This window comes from Paroedura picta, chromosome 7 (genome assembly GCF_049243985.1).
Source record: "Paroedura picta isolate Pp20150507F chromosome 7, Ppicta_v3.0, whole genome shotgun sequence".
Lineage (NCBI taxonomy): Eukaryota > Metazoa > Chordata > Lepidosauria > Squamata > Gekkonidae > Paroedura > Paroedura picta.
In genome coordinates, this window is record NC_135375.1 from 40,820,225 (window position 1) to 40,846,552 (window position 26,328).

Below are 26,328 nucleotides of genomic sequence, written 5' to 3' on the forward strand. Positions count from 1 at the left end.
ATTGGGGACACTAGGCTTTACCCCCTGTGTGTGGGAAGTTCACAGAGTTTCCCTGCATTCATTTCCATCTCTGAAGCTTCCTGCAGCCCTTTTAGAGACCACCTTGTGTGTCTCTAAGGCCCATTATGCACGGCCGCCGAAACAGCGATTTCGGGTCACATGGAAAACGCAGAGGGGCGGGGCACGGCAGCAGCAAAACCCAGAGTAACCGATTATGCATGCGGCGATCCGGGAGTCACTTCTGGTTGCGCCCCGGTCACCCGGAAGCTGCACTTTCTTCCGCGTTTCACTGACGCGGCTTTTTTGGCGGCATGCACCGAAGCTGCGGCCGGTTGCAGTCGGCTCCGTGCGTTATCGGTGATTTTAGTCGCCGCCATTCCACCCCGAATGTGCGTTATTTCCCCCTTGCATAATGGGTCAATGAAACAGCCATGTGGGCTGGTGGGCGGGAGGGAGGAGGACAAGGGGATGGATTGCTCACTCCCCTCATGAAAGCTGTCCATACAGAAGGAGGGAGTGAATTCAACTCCTTATATCTCCTCCTAACTCCAGCCCCTCAGCCTATGTGGCTCTTCATCCTCATGGGTTCTACAATACCCCCCCCCCCCCAGAGACCAGGAAAATCTTCAGCAGTGCAGAGGTAGGGATGCTAGGCTACTGCCCACCACATGCTAAGATTATAGGACTTTTCAAGCATTTGCTATTTCAATTTTTGTATTAGTACTGCTTCAAATAATGCATTACTTATTTTTCTTCTTGGAACTTGGTCTCTACAGCCATCTTGGGAATAGCATCTCACATCATAGTGACGATTGAAGCCTCTGATGATGCTCATGGCTCGTTTGAGTTCAGTGTTGAATCTCTCTCCGTCAATGGAACCGAACCGGAAGATGGAGGTGGAACAGTTACACTTAAGGTCAACAACAATGGAACCACATCTGACTTTACTTTCTCTAGAGCTCTTGCAGTTCAGTTGGCAAGAATGTGGGCTAATAGCAGTAGTCTGTGTATCTGCAGTTTTGTAAAAATATAAACATATTCATGTGAATAGTTGTTATTGTAGTCATTTTCCTTATTCTGAGGGATAGTACAGGAAGGGTGGTAACTGGTTTAACTGATTCATGACATAGCAACCGTCTCTAACACTTGAGGCCTGTTCCCATGAGCATCTCATTTATGACCTAATTTCCAGCAGGTTCATCATCATACTTGCATGGGAAGGGCTGCTTGAAACATTGCAAACTGGGATAGCCATCTGAAAGCAGTTTCTGGTGGGTAGCCATGTCAGTCTACATTAGTGGAACAAAATTCATGTCCAGTGGGCCAGTAGCACCTTAAAGATCAAGAAGACCAAGGGGGTGGCAGGTTATGGTGGATGAGTGCTAGGGTTGTGAGTGTCCTGCATAGTGCAGGGGGTTGGACTAGATGACCCAGGAGGTCCCTTCCAACTCTATTTTTCTATGATTCTAAGATTTTCCATAGAACACGCTTTAATGAGTCACAAAGTAATTTTGACTGACTAAAGCTTATATCCAAGATAATTATGTTGTTTTTTAGGGTGCTGCTGGGTTTTGTTCAATTGACAGCAGTATGTCATGTGTTTGCAGCTTCTTGGCCCCATGGAATACCAACAGGAAGAGACTGCTGCGATGGAGTTCCTAACCTTTGGGACAGAAAATAAGCATAGATATGTTAATAGGATTGACAGAATAAGCAACAGTCTTTTTGAATACATTGTCACATTTAAGAAGTTTTTATCTACATAAGAATAGCATCAGTGTAGAGTGTAGAGTCTGGGATACTGAAATGGATATACTGGTTAGGTGTCCTCCTTACACTGTGATAAATATGTCTGCTGCTAAATAGGATTGAGGGCAGAAGTTTAAGGACAGAGGCAATGTGCTTGATTGTTCCACGGATTTTATGAGCTAGGTCTGTGCCAAGTATGAAGATGGGTATGTCAGAAATGTATCCCAGTTCTGGGCTTGTGGCTGTGATAGCTTTGCTCTGGTACATCTGGCGATTTTTTCTAGCTCATTTTGGACAGGGAATTTAGGTACACAGACTGAATGTGCAATCTGGCATACTACAGCTTGGCTCACAGCAAGGAGGTTTGTAATATCTTACTAAACTGCAGGTTCTATGCGTGATGAAAAAGAGAGATGAATAGTTACCATGACTTCAAAACAAAAGTAGCAAGTGTTGTTGCTTATGCTTGTCTCTGTGTTTGCTTATTCTTTTCATTTTAAAGAGATTTTTTAGTATTAGATTTGATAGTTTTCAAGGTTTATGAAGTAGATTATAAATATTTTAAAGATTATAAAATTTAAGAAGATTATAAAAGCAGGGCAGGTGTTTCCACTGATCTTGTGAGCCTGGAATTCTTAGTTCAAACCCATTGTTCTGTGAATTAATGGTTAGAGCTTCAGTTTAGGATTTGAGAGACCCAGGTTCAAATCCGCAGTCTGCTGTGGAAGCTTGTTAGTTGACCTTGGGTTGGCCAATCACTCCTTTGTGCATAAACTAATTCATAAGATTGTTGTTAAGAATGAAATGAAGAAAGGAAGATCAGTGTTGTGTGTTGCTTTGGGTCCTCACTGGGGAGAAAAGCAGGGTGTACATAAATAACTTGAGACATAAATTCACCTGGTTCATTGGACCATTCCTTAGTCCCTTGTATAATATTGGGTTAGCCATCTCTGTAGCTGAGGCTGTTGGTCCTTCCTGATGCAATATTGACATCCTGTTCTGTTTTTCAGGTTATCAGAAATCATGGTGCTTTGTCCCAAGTGACTTTGCAGTGGCTTATAGTGCCTGAAGATACTGTGGATCTAGTTGCTACCTCTGGCAATATAACTTTCAATATAGAGCAAAGAATAGCCAATATAGTAGTGCAAGTCTTGCACGATGATGTTCCAGAACTAGACAAGACATTCTCAGTTTGGATCATCAATGTTTCCTGTGGACGGCTTGGAGATTACACTAATGCTACACTGACAATTCTTGCTAATGATGATCCCTATGGGCTTTTGATTTTCTGTGAGAAAAACAGGCCAATCAAAGTTGATGAAGTAACCAAGAACATCACACTGACAATAGTGAGGCTAAAAGGCCTGTTGGGAGTAGTCATGGTTACGTACAGAACTATGAGGGATGAAGATATGTCACAGTACCTGCCATCGAATGTTGCCAGAGCAACTTGGGGACAAGATTACATACCCATTTCTGGATCTGTAATTTTTGTCACCAATGAAAGCAAGGCCACCATAGAGCTCCCCATTCTAGACGACAGCGAACCAGAGAGATCAGAGTCTGTATTTGTGGAGCTGCTTGATGTTACTTTGGTAGAAGGAGCCCAGGAACGGCCAAGTAAGAACATATATTTTCAGATTTTACTAGATGTTTGCAATAAAACCTCAAAGGACATTGAGATCTTATTAACTTCAGTAGCCCAATTTGTTGGGTTTTCCCCCTTGTACAAAATTACAGTAAAGGCAAGTGTATGTGACCATCTTGTTTATGGTAACCACAATTTTAATTCCACCTGCCCATGGCAAGTGCATTTGAAAATTCTGCTCCCAGTTAATGAGTCAGATGATCCGTTTGCTATGAATACAACAGGGGAGAAGCAACATCTTGCATGAGCCAAGCTGTCAGATATGTAAATGCCTAGTAGATCGTTTCCTTGGCACCTTTCTGCAGCAGAAGTGATAAACCAAGTAAGAAAAAAGGCATTATTTCCATAAATTAAAAAAAAACAAAAACAAAATATACTTGCTGTGAGGATGTTTGAATGGCTTGGGCATTGGTACTTGATAGTCTGCTAGTACTATTTGCTAAACTGTGTGTGTTGCCTCTGCTACTGTTTTCCTTCTGATTTAGGCTGTGACGTTAGGAGTCTGCCACCTCATACCTACATCAGTGTGGAGAATTCGGTGGGGTGTCAAAGTGTACTTTTTGTACACATAGACTGTTTATGCACTGGAGGTTTCATGCTGGGCTGCAGGCTGGAGTTTTAGTCGTGGCAGGTTGCCCCACCTCTTCCTGCACCCACAAGAAGGAGCATTTGGCCCAGTGCACCTCATCTGCCCCCGATTTGGGCTCCTGCATGAGAGCTGAGGCAGTGAAGTGCCCAGTGCATAAACTGTCATAGTCTCTTGTGTTGCCATGGAAACATTGTTTGAATGTACTTTCCCCCTGATTGTTCTCTGATTTGTTTGAAAAGAGGCAGCTGCTATCCAGTCACCAGATATCCCTCCAAAGTGCCCCAGTAGCAATCCACCTCTCACCTATTTGCCAGTCTCCCATTGTTCCAGTTATTTTCATGGTGTGTGTATAGGTGGAGACAAGGAGCAAAACCCCATGAGAGCCTTTTGTGCTCCTCTGCCAGCACACTTCCCTTAGAACCAATGTCCATAGAATCTAAACAGGTTAATTTTTTTTCAATTCCAGGTCACATACATGCATGGCAATTTTACATTTCTTTTTGCTTATTTGTAAAATTGTCTCTGTCCATGTGTGATATGTCAATAGGGAAACTTTACTGTTTCACAGTTACAAACATTTCCTCCCATTCCAGATCCATTATGGAAAGTAGGCAAAATGCATGCTCTTTTTTCTCCTCCAGCACAGGAGTTTATCTTGTACTAAACATGGCTGTCTCTAATAAGTGATTAAAAATTACGTTGCATTTTGGGGCTTTGCATAACTTTTATCGTCTTATGACCTTTTGTGTGTTTGCTCCTCATATAGAGTGCAGTATATCATCTATTGATGCGTGCCTATGAATAGGGATGTTAATTATCTAGTCTTTGGAAGATTATATACTGATTTGCACTTCAAGATTTCCCTGGCTGTCTAATTACCTCTCCTTTTAGTTCTTGATAAGCTGAGACGTTTGAGATACAAAGCTCTGTGGGAAAACTGAAATGTCATGTATATTTTATCATAAGAAACCCAGAAATAATACTGTAATTGAAAGCAGAGTGATTTTTCTTTAAAGCTATGAATAAACATAAGAAGAACACAGCTTGATCAGCCAATGGTAGCACCCATGATTTTTTAAAGTATATGTATTTATTAACCTTCCAGGGTTATATATCTCCTGTATCTATAACCAGAGATAACCTGCCTCTGGCCATGGAAGTTTTGTGTACTTTCAAAATTAATGCTACTTGCAACTGGGGCCCCAAGATTAACTGGAGAAGAGGTGTGCTTTAGCATTTAATCTCTCTCTCTTACACACACACATACACATACACACTCCTTTCCAGGACTCTATAAACTCACTGGCCCTTAAGATAAGGTGACCAGATTGTCCCACTTTTGGAGGGATATCTGGGGGTACCTGGCAAATTGTACTTACGTTGAAATTAAATATATATATATATATATATATATATATATATATATTTTACAATACTATTTTTGTGTTCAATGCGTTCTATAAAACTTTTTGTTGCTCCATATAGACCAAATTTTTAATCAAGAACCCCCCCGGTCAATGGTGTCCCGCTTTACCAATGTAAAATCTGATCACCTTACCTTAAGATTTCTCTCGTAATTTAGAACTGTCTCTCAACTGTTCTCAACAATTTGTAGCCCTTGGAGCAAGTTCAGTTCTCTTTGGATTCTCCCCTCTCCCTTATTTGGTTAATTAACAAAGTCATATTTTTCATTATACTTTGGGAGTGTCTTGTTTGTAGGTGGCTTGATTTTGCCATTTTCATGATTGATGCAAGGGCCAGCCACTTTAATATTAGATACAGGGATCTGTTTGGCACTTTCTTGTCTTATATATTGAAGGCTGCAATGGGAAACAGGTATTAGTATAGCTGTCTTCTTGTTTTGTTTTAACTTTACATAACAAACACCGACTACTCATCTCATCTCATGTATTATAATTTTGTACATGTTTTATATAGACTTCTGTTATTATGACTGACTAGTAAATTAAGTCTATATTAGCAGTCTGTATGTAAAGTGCTATTCGAATCATGGAATTGCAAAGGTTATTGTAATTATTAAACAGAGATCTCAGACTGTGAGCCTCTTGTGGCACAGAGTGGTAAGGCAGCAGACATGCATTCTGAAGCTCTGCCCATGAGGCTGGGAGTTCAATCCCAGCAGCTGGCTCAAGGTTGACTCAGCCTTCCATCCTTCCGAGATTGGTAAAATGGGTATCCAGCTTGCTGGGGGGTAAACGGTAATGACTGGGGAAGGCACTGGCAAAACAGTGACTGGGGAAGGCACTGTATTGAGTCTGCCATGAAAACGCTAGAGAGCGTCACCCCAAGGGTCAGACATGACCCAGTGCTTGCACACGGGATACCTTTACCTTAGACTGTATCTCACAAAGTTTTTTTTTTTTAATTTCAGTTTCAAATTCTCCTCACCTTGGACCAAAAGGTGACACAATTGCTCATGTGATTATTGATGCCAACGATGATGCTTTTGGAACACTACAGCTCTCAGCACCAGTTGTGCGTGTTGCTGAAAATTACATTGGACCAATCATCAATGTCACAAGAACTGGGGGACTTTTTTCTGATGTTTCGGTGAAATTTAAAGCAGTGCCAATAACTGCAACTGCTGGTAAGGGAAAAACAGTGACAAAGGTAACAATGGTAAAAACTATAAACATATAGATGAAGTCCTACCAGATGACAAAAAAGTTTACCATCATTTAAGTAAGTTTACCAAAGAATAGAGAAACATGTAGTACTTATGTAATTATATTCAAGGCTGTGTGTGTAATCCCTGACAGTGTCATCACACTGCATAAGTGCTGAATGTATATACTGGACGTGGAATTCAGTGTTCAAGATTTCTTGAGAATGTCAGCCCTCTTGTTTTGATAATTAGTCACCAGTGTTTAAGACTTGAAACAGTATGGGTGATACCTAGTGAAAAGTCAAGCTCAATAGGGGTCACAGTTATGATTCTGTTAATCAAGACTGCAGTTCCCTGTCTACCTCCTTCATCCTTCTCAAAATTAGCAGACCATACAGGAAGCTTAAATACATTCCCATTTGCCTAATTGTTGCCTGTTTCCATATATGATCAATGTGACAAGGGGACATGTGTCCATGTGATTACGCCTTTCTTTCCAACTTGCCCAAATTTGTACTAGGATAGCCAGGGTTGTGTGAATTTAGATCTTGGTAGATATGTTAATGTAGGAAGATCCTTTGTGACTATTGAACCTTTATCCATACTGGGCTCACATTACATCTGGGCTCACGTAACATTCTGTACTAAAAGGTACTTTAGATAACTATGCAAAAAGGACAGGCTTAATTTCTTTCTGGGTTGCTATTGGCATTATGTGATCAGGGTCCTACACACCTCAAGAACCATTTTTTTTGCTTATATTCTGTGAAGAACAACATGCTCTATCCATTCCAATAATCTGGTGATTCCTGGCCCCAAAGAAGTCCACCTAGCCTCAACCAGAATCACAGCCTTCTCATCTGTAGCCCCAACATGGTGGAACGAGCTCCCCAAAATAGTCAAGGCCCTATTGGAACTCAAGCAGTTATGTAGGGCCTGCAAGACACAGCTCTTCCACTAGGCTTTCAAAGGAGACCAATGATGGGGACCTCCCACAACCTGTTTCCTTGCCAGGCAACTTTGACATCCAGTATGTCCCTGTCGTTGCTTTTATCTCTTTCAGCTGTTCACGATTACTCATATGTTGTGCTGTTAACCATCTATATCCTTTCTTCATATTGTTCCAAATGTTTTATGTAACTTTCCCATTCCCAGCTGGTTTTGTGTACATTGCCCCGAGACATCTCAGTGAGTGGCGGTATAAAAATTCCATGAATAAAATAAAAAATAAATTGTTACTAGTGAGCTTGATGAAATCATATGAAAGCATGCCCAGGACTTGCATAGTCTAACTAGGAGATCCACCCACCATTTAACTTCTCCAGACTCTGAATTTGGAGAGGCTTTTTTTGATCCAGATTTCTGCAGAGGGGACATCTGTCAGAGAAGAGGAAAAAAGGTCTGGAGAAGAAGATGTTTTCAGGTTCATCTAGATTCTTCCAAGCAACATATCCAACACCTATTAAATAAAGATCAGTACTCTTAATACAACTGAACATTCCAGAAAAACTCAGACCTTCGGCTTACTTCAGTCAAGAAAGCAGAGGGTTTAAGAGGGTCCATGCAGTGTCACCATTCCAAACATCTTCAGTTAAGCCTTTAAGGCAGAAGAGGCACTATCAGATTGTGGACGTTATTTAGCCACAATAGCCATTTTTTTTTTGCATTGCCTAATGATACCATGGAGAATCTCAAAGTACCTCTGGCGGATGCACCAGTGGTTGCACTACAGTCTAGCACAGTGCTACCTAAAGGTGGTTAAAATGGCTTCAAGAATTTAGAGGATTGCAAAAATGAAACAGCCTTAAAGAAGTCACATGAGGCTTCATATCTAGCTATCAGGGCATCAGCTGTGTTAACCAACTTACCTCAAGCCATAGTTATCTGGGCAAAATATTTGCTGCAAAAACCAGACATAAATCCTTTAGAGCTCAAAGGGACAATACTTAAAATAAAAAGAGCTGCCCAATTTGCCTCAGATGCCTTTCAGAATTTGATATAGTTCTGTGCCGGAGCACAGTGGCTAGCACCATCATTAGAAGGAACATACAGCTCAAATGTTCTCAGGATGACTACTGTTTGAGAAACTACACTAGACAGGTTTTTAGGGGAAACAAAGAAAAAGAAACAAATTATGCCATCTGTGTATGATATGAGTGACAAGGAAGTTAGGAGTAAGTCTATGTATTCCTTTCATGGCTACAGACTGCCTCTTAGCATAAGGGACACTAAAGACTTCGGAGAATTTTGATCCTTTGGATACTAAGCCAGAACTCACCAAAGAGTTCCATCTAATTTCAGGCAAAACAAAACTTCATCAAGAAAAATAATGCATAACTCTCAAAAGGAGGACATCTCCAACTATTTTCAGAAACTTGGAAACAGTCAACTCAGGGCAAGTTGGTTCTTGCATAGAGTAGTAGGTTATAAAATAGAATTCTCCTCCTCATCATCACTTCTTTTCTTCCCTGATAACCAAGTCTTGTCAGAGACATCTTGTTTTACAGCAGGACATCCTCCATCTTTTAGACCTAAAAGCCATAGAAGAGGTGTCCAGGGACCAGAGATTAAAGGAGTATGTTTGATTTTTGTGGTCCCAAAACGGTCCTGAGAATGCAGAGGGCTTATGAATTTGAAACATTTGAATGATTGGATCCCTCCCAAAAAATCAAAATTCAGGATGGAATCATTGAGACACATCCTACAAATCATACAAAAATGTTTAACTTCTTTAGTTCAGAAATAAACTTATTTGCATATTCTGAGATAGCCAACATCCAGACAGTATCTCCACTTCTGTTTTCAGGGATGCCATTACCACTACAGAGCTTTGCCATTTGGACTCTCTCTTTCCCAACATTATGGTAACCTCAGTGACAAAAGTACATCAGGATGGAATTCATGTCTATCCCAATTGAGACAGCATTTTAATTGGGTCCAGGGATGCAATGACACCAGCCAATTTCACCCATTCAACTGTAAATTCCCTTCAGAGGTGCAGATGTTTGATCAGTGACCAGAAGAGTCACATGACACATGCATTTCTAGCCTCCCACTCAGCAGAATACTGAACAGGTAAGGGAGAGAAGAAGCACAAGTAATTCTAGTAGCACCTTTTGGTCTTGCTTTTCAGATTTAATTCAAATGTCAGCAGGAATACCGTGAGGACTTTTGACAGTCAAGAACCTAGTAAGCCAGGGGCCAGTCACATCCAGACTTGGCTCTACTACAGCTGCCTATGGAAAGTGAATAGTCAGATCTAGTGGATCACAGTTTTCCTAAAGTAGTTGTAGATATACTGCAGTCCAGACAATCCATTACAAGTTGAATTTACAATCACACTTGGAGGAGCTTTGGGAAATGGGCAGATGAGAACAATCTAAATCCATGGAAGCCATTTTACAAAGGTATTGTCCTCTACCTACATGATGGAGGGAATCACGATTGAAGCCTAATACATTAATACAAGTGACTGCCTTAAATTCTGTACTAGGAGCTAAAAGACTAAAGAACTTATCTGCTAATAAGCATATCAACACTTCCTTAAAGTAGTTAAGCAACAGGCACCACCATGTAGTTATAGGCTTCTAGGGGCAATCATGAAGGCCCCTTTTGAACTGTTAAAGTCAGCAGAACTCAAGTACCTCTTTTGGAAGGTTGCATTCCTAGTGACCATAACCTCAGCCAAACAAGTGTCTCAGTTGTCAGCCTGTAAGGACTTAGTGGTTCTTATGAGAGATCCCTCCTTTCTACCTAAGATTACTTCAGATTTCCACATCAACCAAACTTTGATCTCTCAAACAGAGGGACTCACAAAAATGTGCATAACCCTACCAGAAGTGAATAGAGATATGACCTAACCAAATTTAGATGATTTTGCCCCACTGAAGAGAAAAAAGACTTCAGGTAAGTTCCAATGTTTCATTTTGATGTGTGTGACAGCAGTTGGCATAGCCTTTAAATCTTTTGAACTATGTGAGGTTCCATCAGTTGATCCTCGCTGCATTCAAAACTCCATACAATGACTTGGGAAGCCATAGAAATACTAATATCATTTTGTTTTTATGTATTCATTTATTTATTTGTTTAATCAATATACTGCCCCTCACTATGATGTCTCGGGGAATAATAGTTCAGTGGGTAATATCACTTAAGCAACCTTTTCATATTTATATTCACAGGTGAAGACTACAGTGTAGCCTCATCAGATGTTCTCTTGCTAGAAGGAGAGACCAGTAAAGCTGTGCCAATTTATATCATAAATGATATCAACCCTGAGGTTGAAGAATCCTTGCTTGTGCAGCTACTCAATCAGACAACAGGGGGAGCATCAGTTGGAGGCCTAACTCAAGCGGTTATAACCATTGAGGCCTCTGATGATCCATATGGATCTTTCGGTAAGTTGGGACTTCTAAACTTTTTCCCTGGATCTTCTGGTTCATGCATGTCAGAGTAATCATTTGCTGACATAAGATGTTGCTGTTATCTAACGTTCCATGACAAGGCATTCTTTTCTTTCAGCACCAAGTGTTGTCTTTCTATCCCAGTCAGAAGCCACAGTGTATTGCTTGAAAGCCTATGGTGTTCGGCCATAGACTATTGACCTAGTGTCATGCAGGATTCTCATGAACCTTTGGAATTCAGATTGATCTCCCTTTATTCCTTTACATCAGATTTTTCCTCTGTGACATCAAAGGACACCATCCAATAGCAAAGAGAGAGATGAGTAGAAAGCAGAAAGAGAAAAGGGAGCTGCAGGTCCACCAATAGGGAAATTTGATATTAGTAGGTATGCTTTATTATACTGATGGGCCCTTAACTAGTTTTAAAGTTAATTTAACTTATAAGAATAATAACTAGATGGACAGCAGTTTAACAGTGGGGAAGCATGCAAAAACTGGACTGCTAATCCAACTGTCATACAATTAAGATAGTTTGGTATGTTTGTTATCAGTATACTACCCTTCCTCCAAGGAGTTTAGAGATACATTTTAGTCTTACAGAAATCTGTGTAGGGTGTCAAAAGACCACCCTGCAAGCTTCATGACAGAATGAATATCTGAATTCATTAGTTCATTTTTTTCTACTTCAACACAATGCCAAGAATGAGACAAAATAAAAAAAATGTTCAAAGTAAGCATTAGAACGATGGCTCTTGGGTGCAGAACAGTTCATTATGCCTCTAAATTGTGATCTGCTAAACTTACTGCTGCTTGGTAAGTTTGTTTCATAAAAATGATTTATAATTAAAATTTCTATTAAAACACACTTTATACTATAGATGCTTTCTGTAAGATACCTGTGAGGAAACCATCTTTCTAGTCTTCCAGGTGACTGAAATTACTGTTGAAGAGCCTGAGTCTAACACTGTGATGATAGAACTGCCAATAATTCGCAATGCTGGAACACTTGGCAATGTGACGGTTGAATGGGTTGCTACCATTAATGGGCAGCATGCTACCAGTGATTTGCATGACTCCTCGGATAACATTCATTTTTTGCCTGGGGAAACCATGCAGATATTAATACTAAATATCCTGGCTGATGATGTTCCAGAAATTCAAGAGGTGAGTTCTGCAGTTTGTGAAAATAAATATGTATTATTTTATAATAAGCACATCTTAGTATAGATAATGATAAGTTGCACATGAAAATATATGCTGGAGAATGATGAAACATTTGCAAATATACATACACTGTAGCTTTGAAGCTGATGGTACTGAGTATGAACACACATGAAACTGTTTTATGTTGAACTAGGCTTCAAAGCCCGTCCGTAAAGAGCCCCCTCCCCGGCTATTGCCTGGCTTCCAGCAAGCCTGGTCCGAGGCCCGGGGGAAGCCTTCCCTGGCCACCTCCCTCCAGTGTTCCCCCGGCTTCCGTGTGGGCCTCGGAGTTCTGAAGGCCGCATGGAAGGCTTCCCCGCCCAGCTGCCCCCCCCCTCCGTGAGCAGAAATATTAATTGGGAAAATGTGTCTCTGACAATATTGGTAAATTGGTATACTTTTTGTTTATACATGGGTATATGTACACACCTATCAGATTTGCTGTCTATATGCCTACTACATGGACAAAAACATACAGAAGATTATAGCACAAGGACTGAAAAAGGGGATACAGTTATTATCCAAAGCACCTCCATCTTAGATATGCCTGCACATGCTCGGTACAGCTATTGGTGGTGATGATGTTTGGAAATTTTCTATTACCAAAATGATGGCAAAAACTGTAAAATGTTATCATTTCAGTAAATAAGCTAGTAAGGCAGACAACAAAATAGGGAATCTGAACTGAGAACTCACTAAGACACAAAACAGGTATCTGCTGGTCCTTCATACTGAAGAAATGGTATGACTAACAATTATATTCTTATTTCTGCTGGTCTTGTCCCATATTTCTTACCTCTAGTAACAGTCAGGACTAGGGGAAATCACTATGGAATATCTAAATTTGGATACATCAAACTTTGAGGATGTAGACAAGCCATCTAATAACTACTATTATAGTGTTTGTTTGACTGTAAAGGCTGAACTGAGTCTCTTGCTTTCATTTTGAACACTGTGTTCTGAGCAAGCCAATAATCTAAAACAAGAATGAGTGGTTCTAATTGTTTATTGCATAACAAAATTATGTGGTTGCAGATTATCAGAGTGGAATTAATCCAGGCCTCCAATGGAGGGACTATTGGGCCAGATAGAGTGGCAAATGTTATCATTCCTGCCAATGACAAACCGTATGGCACAGTCTGCTTTTACCATTCTATGTACCGAGTTCAAGAACCACTTGATAGAAGCTCAGTTGCAAACGTAACTGTGATGAGAAGGTGTGTTTTTCATACCTTAGTTTTATAACTGTATTGCTTATGGTCTGTTTTTTGTCTTTGGTTATCACATTTTGGTTATCACAAAATATCCAGTTTTTTTTACTCATAAATTTAAGGGTTTTATTAGAGGTAATTGTCCCTTAGTTGGATGATATTCCACTCTTAAAGGAAGGGAACTGTTGGATCCTGTTATAAAACAGCCTATGGTTATGATGTGGCATGAAACAAAGCTTTCATGATAACTACAGTATTTGCTGGCGTATAAGACTACTTTCCCCCCTGAAAAACATGCCTCCAAGTGGGGGGAGGGGTCGTCCTATACACCGGGTGCACTTCAGTTGGGATAGACATAGCTGCCCATAGTGGCCCATATTACTGTAATGTAATGTAACAAACTCTATATTTTAAGTGGAAATATTGGGGGGTCGTCTTATACGCCCAGTCGTCTTATACGCCAGCAAATACGGCAATTTAACTATGTAGCTTTATAGCAGCAGTATACCTGTGGAGCAAGAGTGAATCCTTAGTCTGGTTATGATGTAAATTATTCTCTTCTACCATCGCCATAATTTTCCCCTTTATTATTTTTCATTAAATTCTTACTCCAATTAGCTTCTGGCAGAATATGTGATCTTTTGAGGCCTGTTGTGCATAGAAGATAATGACTGGCCTAAAGTCATCCACTATGTAGATTAGTACTAGTCTAACATTTCCCCTTTTCTGTCCCTTTTTTGTTCTTGAGTTTCCTCAGAATCTTCTGGTTTGATGTTGCAGTAGAAACGGATCTGCTTAAACCATTTCTGCAATATTTTAAATTTAACAATATATTCCGCTTTTAGCCCATGATAGTGCAGCGTCGGCTCAGGGTGGATAACAACAGGATTGCCTATGGTGTTAAAATACAGTTAAATTAATATAAAGAAAGAATGTAATCTAATTATAACGTTTAAAAATTAAAACCATCATGTCACAGCTGCCACAGGGAGTTGTACTAATAGACAAAGAGTGGGCTATGTGAAATTTTTGGACAGACTGTCTATCAATCTATCTGGGCAGACTATTAATCAGTGAGGCCAGCATTTCTTGATGTTATTTCTGGGCCTCAACCTTAGGCCTGGTAGAACAGCTCTATCTTACAGTTCCTGGGGAAATGATTAACGTCCTGCAAGGCCCTGATCTTGCTAGGTAGAGCATTCCACCAGGCTCCGGCTGGGAACTAAAAGGCCCTGGCCCTGTTTGAGATCATTCTTATCTCTTTGGGGCCAGGGACCGTATGTTGATTGCTAGATCTTAGTGCTCTTTGGGGGCATAGTAGAAGAGATGACGCCAGACTGCTTAGGGTTCTAAGCACCAAAACCTTGACATCCTTTCCAAATATACAGATTCTATAATTAACATTCTTTTCCTCTTTATAATAATTTTTAGTGGTGGAAGATTTGGTCAGCTGCAGATTTTCTACAGCACTTCTGAAATTGATGTTGTGACTCTCGCAGTAGAACAAGGCTTCGATATACTGTCCTATTATGAAGCACCTGTGCAAGGAGCTCCTGACCCAACACAGCTGATTGAAGTGAATGTTTCCTTAACAAGGGACTCACTGTACACATGTGCAATTCTGTGCCTTAAAGAACATGCATGTTCAGCCTTTGCCTTTTCCAGTGCCTTTGGATCATGCTTTTGGGTGGCAGCGTTGAGCGACCCAGTGGCCAACAATTCAGGATTCTGGACCTACAAGAAAAATCTTACCTCTGTATCCACGCTGTTCAGTACACAAGCCGTGGGTAATAGTGACTATGAATCTGTTATGAAGCAGTGGGTAATAATGGCAGAACACGCAGAGTTTGTGAATCTCACAGTTAACATACTTCCTGATGATTTTCCTGAACTGGATGAGAAATTTATTGTATCTCTGTTAAAAGTGGAACTGATGAACATCTCTGCCAGTGCTGAAAATCAGCCAACCATAGTACAGCCAAATACTTCTACAGTTGTCATACTAATGAATGGGGATGCCTTTGGTGTGTTTGTGATCTACAGCATCAGTCCTAATACAACTGAGAATGGTCTTTATGTAGAAGTTCAAGAATGGCCTCTGAACACTGTGAAGCTGGTGATACATAGAACAGATGGTAGCTTGGGACAAGTTTCAGTGGAGTGGAGTGTAACTGGTGGCACAGCTAGCCCAAATCTGGATTTCATAGGTGAAGGAGAGATCCTGATTTTTGCTGAAGGTAAGGAAGTCAGGAGATTACAAGATAGCACAATGTATATATAAGCATTCTGTGGAACAGTCTCAGAAATGTAAGGACTGATGTCTGTCTGTAACAAAGGGTAAGAGGGCAAGTGATGTCATCATACTTGAAGGCTATAGTAGATAAACCATGATAGTATAATATCCAAACATATGACCAGTTAGGAAAGAGAAATTTACAATATTATCAACTGAGTGTTCTTTTTGCATAAATGTTTGCCCCTAGAAAACTGAGAGTTGTTTTTTTTAGTATCAGTGTCTTTTCTCCCAAACAATCTGAATCACTGCTAAATCACATGTATTAGCACAGCTGTATTCAGTTGTTTCCCATTTCTGTTGAACTATTTTCTGTTGAAATATCCTAGTTCAGTGGTCCGCAACCTTTTTCAGGCTGTGGACTGGCGGTGGCGGGGAGGGTGATCGTGGCCCGGTGCGGCCCTGCGGAGGCAGGGAGCTGCGGCCCAGTGGTTGGGGACCACCGTCCTAGTTGATATGTTATATGTTATGTTACAATTGTTATATTTGTTGTGATGTTCCATGTAATTACATCATGATGTTTTATGTAAATCACCCAGAGCCATATAAAAATCCAAATAAATAAATAAATACATTTCTTTTGACAGGTGAAACAAAGAAGGAGATAATACTGACCATTTTAGATGATTCAGAACCTGAGGATGATGAAAGCATTATAATTAGTTTGACCCATACTGAAGGTGGTAGTCGTATTCTCCCTAGCTCTGACACTGTCATGGTAGTTATTCTGGCCAATGACAACGTGGCAGGAGTTCTTAGCTTTCAGACAGCATCAAGATCTGTTATTGGACATGAAGGTGGGTTCCTCTCTATATTTGCTTCCCTTACTCTCTGTACGACTGGCCGCTTTAATTATATTTTCTCTCAGTGAGAGCTTGTTTCAGTAACCATATAGGTTGAAAATGGTAAAAGAAACACTGAATGGACCTGTAGCCACATTTTAAACATGGATCAGAACTCAAATGAATAATAAACTCCCCCCTACCGCCCACAAAAACACATTGGAAAACTGATTTTTTTTTTTTTGCTTGTTATAGTCCCGGTTTAACAATGTGCCTTTAACTTCACAAATTTTGGAATCCTCCATTTCAATGTTTATGGAATGCTTGCTTATAGAATTAGTACAGGCAGGGCACTCATAAGAACTTTTGGGGGCATCTCATTTTCCCTCCCCTACTATTTCTTTTTTTTCTTGAGCACCCTTCTCTTTTCAACTCAACAGCAAGCCTTTGTCTACCTCCAACCCATTTAATATTTTCCATCCCCCTTGAAAGCCCCTATTTGGGAATACTATGGCCCAGTTGTGTGCCAGCCAGCAGGCTGGGCCCAGTTGCATGATGAAGAATTTGCCTGGAGTTGTAGGGAGAATCTTATTTCCCCCTGTATCTCTTTGCCATACTATTTCCCTCTTTCTGTCACCGCCATGGCCTCATCTTTCCCTGTTTCATTCTCTTCTTCCTGCCCACCCACCAACCTAACTTTTATCTGCCCCCCCATATTTAGCTATGCTTATTATTTTTTTACTTCATTTATATTCTGCCTTTCTCCAAAGCATCAGTGTTTTCCTACATCATTCTGCTCTCCTCCATTTTATCCTCACAAGAATCCTGCGACGTAGGTTAGACTGAGTGTATATGACTGGCCAAAGTCATCCAGTGAGCTTCAGTAGCAGAGTGTGGAATCAAACCTGAATCTGTCAGATCCTAGTCTGAAACGCTAATGACTATGCTGGCTGGCTTTCATTAAGTGGCTGCTATCAAATAGTGGCAAACAGCCTGGCATGGGTGAAAGTCACATGGCTGGAAGTTACCCAGTGGTTGCTGTTGGGCTTGGCCTCAATGAGTTCTCTCTGAAAGGCCAAAATAGCCCCAAAAAGCCCCCTTCCTCTTCTTTTTCCTGAAATAAACCAAAGTTTGAATACAACTATGGTTGGTTGCCTATCAATGGTCAGAGAGAGCACTTGTTTCTTAAAACCACAGTCACTGTTTTATCATTTGGGGTCCCCTCCCCACATTGCATGTCTCTGTGTTTAAGATTTAAGACTTTTCTGTAAACCTGGGACTTTTTTCATATTTGTAGAAAGATCTGTCTTATCTTTCTATGACCACAGACTGAATTTAAATTTCCACAGAATGAGCCACACTGAGAATTAGATACATTGATTTAATTTATGCCAAGTTCATAGAATTATAGAATTTGAAAGGCCTTACAGACCTTACCCCTGTTCACTGCAGGATGAGCCTTAAGGCATCCATAATAAGTTATTGCATTTTTCCAGCTCAAATTTTGACCAGAGTTGACATGTTTTATTTATTGATAATCTCTAGACTGTGACTTTCATTTATATGAGATATTTAAGAGTGTAAGATAGATTTCTGAGTCTTATTGTGGCCTCAGGATTACTTATGTGGCAGTCTAAGGGGCTTGACGCACCGGGATCTTTGTAGCAAATTGGTCACTGAATGAAAAATCGCCATTTAAAATAGTGGAATTCGTCGTTATGCATACCTGCCTTTGTAGTGGAATCCAGTTGTGTTTTGTAGCGTTTCCCACAGGCTTCCGGTCTCGGCAGAAATCGCTAGAAAGGAAGCGCTATTGCCGAGCTCGTCCCGCCCCTGGCCGTCAAGCAGCCAATGGGCAGCCGTTAGCATGCTCCCAAACAGCCCCTTTCCCTTTAAGAAAGGTTTTTTTTTTTAAAAAAACACCCATTGCAACGAATCTGTGTTAATTCGTTGCAACGGAGAGACCCATCCAGCTGCCTGGTGTGTTTGAGCTGTCGTTTGATCGTTGCCACGCTCCCTCCGAGTGAAAAAAAAAAAATCCCCCCCCCTCTCACGGGCCCGATTTTCGGCTGAATGAATGTGTAAAAAATAAAGTGAAAATACATCAGCAAACGGGCTTCTCTGTACTTTGTGCTTAGTGACTGAAGGGGAGGGACTGAAGCCGGGGAAGCCTCTAAACTGAAAGAGGCTCGCTGGTGCGTTTATCCCCGCTCGCTCGGAGAAAAAAAAATGGCGATCGCTTCGCCGGAAGATCAGAGAAGAGAGCCAGGGGGAGGGACTTTGTAGAAACCGCAACAATGTTAACGCACAGGTCTTTTTCGCTAGTGTTGCAGATTGGTTGCAGGAGTGTATCGCTTTCCGGAGGGTGAATCCACTTTTGGGGATTTCCCTGAAAGCGCTACAAGGAAGCGCTTTTTGCAGATTGGTTTCAGGGTGTGTGGCAGATTGTTGACGACGTTGTGCAAAACAGCAAATCAGTAGCTTTTTCAATTGGCAACCATTGTGCTATTTTGAAGGCGTGCAAAAAGCCCCTAAATGTTTGCCACCACAATACAATTGATACTTCGCAATATTTCTTTCCATCTCAACATTTCCTAGGAAGTCATTCCTGTTTCATGCTGCTCTCATTTTTAGATTGATAAGTTGTCATTTTTAAATGGTATTATTTTTACTTGTCAGATTCCTCAAGCAGTTATCTGAAGAGGTAGCATACAAATCCCCAAAATAAATACATATTTACACATTTATGTAGACTCTTACTGTAGCTTTCTAGTGTTTTCTTGGTAGAGGGGATTCAGAAGCCAGGTATTTCTATTTGAAGTGCCAGTAGCAGGCAGTCACCAACTCTCCACTATCCTTATACATATGAGTTGCTTCTTTCATTATGTCCAGTACTGTGTCTATGTGACCTTTTTTCTTAACATAGTTATGACGTGATCATTATATCATCAATATATCAACAGTTATAACTGTCACATAGTTCATAGAGGAGTATTTGTAGTCTCATCCTATGCACAACAATTAAAGGCTACTTTTTAATAATCTCTGGAATTACCAGTTATCTCCTATCTTAATGTATAAAATGTGACTGATTTCCAATTTAGTATAATTAGGATTCTACTTTGTGAACAAATCTGTAGCTAGTACTCTGAATATTATTAGTGCTGTACTAAAAGGAATAACCTGTAGAAATAAATGAATTTGAAATAGTATAATTCTTTTATCTCCAGTGGACATTGGTCACATGTAGTAGGTAAAAAGAAAGAGCAAATTAATTTTCTGTAAACATCTAGTTGTTGGAATTGATTATAACATTTTAAATGGAAAAGTGCACCTGCATATATTTTTAGGTTTTGGTCCTTTTCAGTGTGTTGTCTTGCCTTTTTTTGTATTCATGACTTATCGTACTAATTCTAAAATTGTAATTGGCAAGGCAGATTTAGTGAAAATGTAGACAAATAGATTCAAAAACCTAGATTTTAAAAATTTATTTTCTTGAATGTGTTTTATTATTGTTGTTTTATTATTATTGGTGTTTTATTATTATTGCCTTGAGCCCATATGGGGACAGGTGGATTAGAAATTACATATTAATTCATTAATTCAAAGATAATGCAGATATTTTATGTGATTTTGCAATTGCTTTTAAAGAATATATAGCTATTATATAAGCTATCTAATTTATGTTTCCATAAATTATTGTATACAGAAGGTCATCATATCACTTTGGGGGCATTCCCATAGCTTGCTATTGTTAATTTTCTGCAACTGTATGTCTTAGTTTTCTCCTCTACATTAATGGTTCTGATCTGCCTGTCCAAGTAGTATAATCTGACATGGTTACAAGAGTTATCAGTGATCACATGAAATTCATACAAACTGTATGGTGACCTTAATGAGATCTTTGCCACTGGTTAAGTTTAATTCATACATTTAGAAGTACTATACAATTTAAGAATTTAGTTATGGAATTTAAAGATGGTGTACTCTTAAGCCTTCAGCTTTTTTAAACATAAGACCAACATGACATTACCCAGAAGTGCATAGTTCAAAGGAAATCAAATGTCTAAACAATTCTATTGGTGAAATTCTTTGTCTTTTAGTGATAGGTTCTCAAAGTGGTCCCTGTTAGGGAAAATTACTGACTCAGCCCCTTTCCCCAGTGTAAACATAATTTGATCATTCTATCTTAACACTTTTCAGGAAGACTTCCTTAATAATTCTTTAGTTCCTGCCTTTTACACTTTCCTATAAACAGGGTTGGTGTCATGGTTTGGCATGCTGGGCACTTGCCAAAGACTCCCAGCCCAGTTGAGGTCCTGTCCTCAATGGAGATGCTGGATCACTCTTCTATTTCCTAATGAAATAAGTGTCTAGAGGCCACAGAGGAAACAGCACAAGAAAACTGGATTCTATCAGCTCCTATTGGTTCCCTCCTAATTTACCTAGAGTCCCTGCAGTGTTACAGTGACTGTTGTTTTGTTTAAATTTGTAGCATTTAGGGAGTTCAAGATAATTATTTTCTGTTCCTTCTGTCTTAATTGTGGGGTAAAGCTGGGAAACAGCTGCATTGATTTAGTAAGCCAAGAGGCAATGGAGGGGCCAATGGTATCCCTGAGTGCAAGCACCCATAAAACCCTGTTACTGCCCTTGCTTATAATTCTTATTAGTTTTATCATTTGGGGTCCTTAGTTTTATGATACAATATTGTTCTAAGAGTTCAGTACCCAACACAGTTATACTCTTCTATGTCCATGGATTTTAATATTTATGTAAATAATGTAAAGTCATCAGCTTCCCAATTCATTGTAATAGGCATCAAACATGGCCATTTTCCTTAGAATGCTTGCTACTTTCCCCAAGTTACATTATTAAGGGACTGGAAAATTGTTCAAGTACTTTAGAAGAAATTCCATCATATTCATGTCCAAAGCATGAATATCTGTGGAGGCATACTGAAGGACTGATTCTGACTTTACATTTTCTTAGTCCTGTTTGGAAAACCTAGTGTAAATTGCTAGAAAATGGCTACCACAGTTCATGCATATAATTTCTGAAATGGTGTATGTGAATTTGAGAGACTTGGTCTCAGTCATTATTTAATACTTATTCAGTACTCAGTTGTATACATTTTTATTGTACATAATATAAAATGTTGTATAATGAGGTGTTGAAATATACTGTATCTTATTTGTGCATTTTGCTGTTGTGGTAAAAGGCAACTGATGTTGTATACTATTATGAGTAACCTTTGTGATACTTGTGCAAAATTCCTAAATAGGATATAATGTATTTCAGTAGTGTTAAGCAATATGGTGTTGGGAAAACTAAATATAAACTTGTTCCACTAGTTTTTAATTTTGTGTTGTCTCTGAAAGTGTATGGACTTATTTATTGAAGAAAAGTAAAGTTTTAGCAATTATACTAAGACAAGGTACTAATATTGACATTGCATTTTAATTGAATTATGATTTAATTTTAATTTTGTAGAACAGTATGCAAATGATTCTTACAGTGCAATACAAAAATATACAAATGATACTTCTTAGAGTCCTAAATAGTAGATCAATCATTTTAATCTTAGTATTATAATAAACAAAACACAGAAGATGTCTTAAATATGTTGGCCTTTTCTGTTACTTGATTATTTAAATTTCAAAAATTCATTCATTTTTGTGTGTGTAATATCAGCTTGTATTATGTAAGCATACATAGTCCAATAATGTATTTCAGTACAGTGTTAAGCAATATGGAGAGAAACAGCTTGGTGTAATGGTTAAGAGCGACAGCTTCTAATCTGGTGAGCTGGGTTTGATTTCTCGCTCCTCCACATACAGCCAGTTGGGTGACCTTGGGCTAGTCACAGTCCTGACAGACCTGTACTCACAGAGCAGTCCTGTCAGAGCTCTTTCAGCCCCACCTACCTCACAGGTTGTCTGTTGTGGGGAGAGGAAGGGAAGGCAATTGTAAGCCACTTCGGGGTAGTGAGAAGTGGGAAACAAGCCCAACTCTTCATTTTTCAATGGAAAATTGTACTGGAGGATTCAAAGATTTAAACTTATATTTTATTTATTTGATTTTATATCACCCCTCAGCAATTGCTGCCTCAGGGTGGTGGGCAACATGACTAAGCACTGAACAATAACATTAATAACAATTGAGTAAAATAAACAGTTTAACAGTTAAAACACCAATTCATAATTAAAATCCATATATTTACAGGACCCTGCAACTGGACATCATGCTTCAATGTCCCTCCCAAATTACATTGTTTAGGAAAGGGGAGACCAGTTAGATGCTGTATTCCAAAATTCAATTTTGTGATCTTTCTAATTGTGAAAGTTTAAAACATTTGAAGCATTGTTCTTCTGCTTTTCCAAAGACTTTCTGAGTTTTAGAAGCAACCCAATAAGCTTTTAAAAAAAGGGGGGGGGACTTTTTCAAAAATAAATGACCCTTGTGTAATATGATGCTATTTTATAAAGTATTTATTTATGCCTTACTATTTTATACAGTAAAAGATTCTGTGCTATATACATCACCTTTCCTTTGGTCCATGCAATACTGTATGTACTGGCAAATCAAAGCATGGTTCACTTCAAAAATTCTAAAGACATAATTATTCCGGGGACATGAGTTTTCAGAAAGAAAATATCCCTTTTTAATTTATAAAGTTAAATTCTAGATTTTCCCTGTTTGTGGGAAAGCTCCAGAATCTATATGTTTATTTAATCATATAAGTTACTCATGTTTGTTTAATTTATTCATGCTTTCTACTTGATTAGAAGAAAAGGCAGTTTCTTGCCCAGTATAGTTATTTCTGCTTCCCTAAAAGCAGAATAGCACTCCTATAATAAAAATTATACCTACCCAGAAAACTCACATTCCTGAGTAATATTTCATGTCATACTGTTTATATAATATAAATATATTCATATACTAAAATAAGAATGAGCATATGATATGTTGTATATTAACAAATATATACACACAGGTAATTAACTAACCTCTTCTGGATTCTTTCCTTGGAATTAAAAAAAAAAGTAACATTGATGATGCCATGTAAGTTTTAACTCAAATAAATGGAATCCTCAGGTAATTTCAGGCATTTTTCTGCATGCATGGCATAACATTCCACAGCAGTGCAATGTTACACGATATGCTTATTTCTTGTTATTGAATTGCTTTAGGAATTAACATGAGACAGCTAGTACATACAGCATTTAGTATTTTTCTAGTCTGCAAGACTGAAGAAGGTGTCTTTCTTAGCCTTTCTGCGTGCTCTGTTGATAATCTGATTTGTTTCAAATTCTCAGCATGCTTTTTTAAACATCTGTGCTCTACTTTCTAAAATATAACTAGTTGTTTTTAAAAAGAGATTTAGCATTTGGATGATTATGTCCCCTTTCACTGAAATAGCCCGCTTAATAGGATCTATATAGCAAAGCTTTTTAAAAATAAATATATACTATGGATTTGCTTTTGAGGAATATTACCATGATTGTTATATTTGTTACATCGCATGTCCCAAATACTAGGGTTGTGTATAAGTAAAACAAGTAATGGTGAAAATGTACCAGAAACTTGTTAGGTGCATGCGTTACTGAAATGACTTAGGCCTAGTTCAAAACATATAGAACCTTTGAGCAAGTTCCATTGACTGCAGTAGAGACTTCACAGTCAAGTCAGGGAAAAAATGCTGTATATTCCCTGTAGTGAATATGGTGTTGGTGCTTTCTTTAATTCCTAGGAGAGCTGTTGCAGTTTCATGTCCTAAGGACTGCTCCAGGAGCTGGGAATTGCACTGTTGATTGGAAAATTATTGGGCACCATGCAGAACAAAACTTTGAAAATGTTTCTGGTGTGATCTTTTTTCTGAAGGTAACCGAAGCCATTTTTCATTACTATTAAAATAATCAGTGGATAGTAATGGCTGCCATTCAGCTGGAAGCACTGGAACTTACTTCCCAAGAGCAGTATTTACTTCCTTCTCTGATTTATGTACTTTTTTATTCACTGAGAGCACCATGCAAAGAATTTCATCAGGTCAGAGAGGGAACAAAGTAGATGCTGCCTACTGAATCTCATCCACAGTACACAGGCTATCACTGAGCTTCCAGTGCTTGAACAGCCTTGTTCTGACTAGGACCATTTATGCACTGGGAACTTCACTGCCCCAGCTCTCATACAGGAGCAAAAATCAGGGGCGGATGAGGTGCACCAGGCCAAATGCTCCCCCGTGTGTGTACAGGAAGAGGTGGAGCAACCTGTCATGACTAAAAACCCAGCCTGCACTCCAGCATGAAACCTCTAGTGCATAAACGGTCTAGAACCCACAATAATGGAAACTCCTCTTCTATGCACAGACAAGAAGGGTGGAGACCTCTAGTTCTGCTCCCATTTTGTTGCATAGGATGTTGCACAGGTTGGGCTACAACAATGATATTATGATTGTAATGAAACTGAAGATGTAGTCATGGTTTACATTACTACAAATTACTCACCAATTCCTTGCCTTAAATAACAGGGATCACTGAATGCAACAATTTATGTTCATCTGCTAGATGACCATATCCCAGAAGAAAAGGAAGAATATCGATTAATTCTGCATAACGTTAGAACTCAAGGTAATTTAGAGACTTATTAGAGAAACTCAAAGATTTGGGATACTGGAGCTTCTGTGCATGCTTACTCAGGTGGGTAGCCATTTTGGCCTGAAGTAGAACAGCAATGTTTGAGTCCAGGGACATCTTTAAGACCAACAAAAGTTTTACACAAGATAGAAAGCAGAAGCGTTAGTTCACTGTTAGTTCGAAGAAGTCTCAAAGTGGCTTACAATCACCTTCCCTTCCTCTCCCCTAAACTGACTCTCTGTAAGGTAGATGAGACTGAGAGTGCTCTGACAAAACTGATCAGTGAGAACAGATCTAACAGGAGTCTGATTAGCCCAAGGTCACCCTTGTCCCCAGCCTAGCCTAGTCTGAATCATGGGGAAATTCCTCCGTCAGGATAAGAATTATTTCAGCGTATCATTACCCCGTCACACTGCTGCAATCAGTGCCCCTTTCCTTTCTTATCCAAATTTATCTTGTCATAGCAGCAGCAGTGTTAAGGTAGGATCCTGACCAGTCTTCTATTAAATTCATGAATGCCAGCAGTACTCTAGGGCAGTGGTCCCCAACCTTTTTGAGGGTGGGGACCGGCAGGGCAACTGCCCGCCCGCACATGTGCCATGCGCGGCCAAAATCGCGAATGCGCGGCACTTTCGCGCATGCGAGAAAGTGCCGCGCATGCGCGGCCCTGATTCCCTCTCCCCCCCTCCCGCAGTAAGAAGCTTCCCGGGCCACAAGCTTGCGGCCTGGGAAGTTTTTTACTGCGGGGGGGGGGGGCGGGGAGAGGGAGCCGCGGCCCGGCGCCAAGGCCTTCGCGGCCCGCCACCGGGCCGCGGCCCGCGGGTTGGGGACCACTGCTCTAGGGAGTTAGAAATCATAGGGAAATATTAGCTCTTATGGATCCCTGAAACCTGTACTAAGGGCATCTTGACATCTGAAATGCTATCATGGCTATAGGGTGGAATGGAAGTTCAGTAGTGAGACATCATAGTTAATACTATTACTTCTATATGCCTTTGAGGATCTGGAAAGAGATTCCTGAGTTTGAGAGAAGCACTCAGGCTCTGATGTGCCCCATGGGGTAAAAATACTCTCAAGAAAAAAAACAATCAGTTATTTTGAAAACTTTTTATTTCAAATCTATATTCTGTTGTAAATTGGGAAGGAGGAATGGCTCATCACTATTTCTGATGTTAAACTACATTTCCTTTT

At 39.7% G+C, this 26,328-nt stretch overlaps 1 protein-coding gene across 9 annotated transcripts in view; it reads left to right on the forward strand.

Moving 5' to 3' along the window:
- Window positions 1-26,328, forward strand: part of ADGRV1 (adhesion G protein-coupled receptor V1) — a 329,124-nt gene that overhangs the window by 64,188 nt on the left and 238,608 nt on the right. For all 9 annotated transcript variants that reach the window (XM_077347591.1, XM_077347582.1, XM_077347586.1 and 6 more), the window contains 10 exons: window positions 777-916; window positions 2,760-3,369; window positions 6,379-6,594; window positions 10,794-11,009; window positions 11,935-12,179; window positions 13,254-13,435; window positions 14,861-15,666; window positions 16,310-16,519; window positions 24,255-24,385; window positions 25,032-25,131. In XM_077347591.1, coding sequence (XP_077203706.1) covers window positions 777-916; window positions 2,760-3,369; window positions 6,379-6,594; window positions 10,794-11,009; window positions 11,935-12,179; window positions 13,254-13,435; window positions 14,861-15,666; window positions 16,310-16,519; window positions 24,255-24,385; window positions 25,032-25,131 — 2,856 coding nt within the window. The remainder of the gene's footprint in view (window positions 1-776; window positions 917-2,759; window positions 3,370-6,378; window positions 6,595-10,793; window positions 11,010-11,934; window positions 12,180-13,253; window positions 13,436-14,860; window positions 15,667-16,309; window positions 16,520-24,254; window positions 24,386-25,031; window positions 25,132-26,328) is intronic.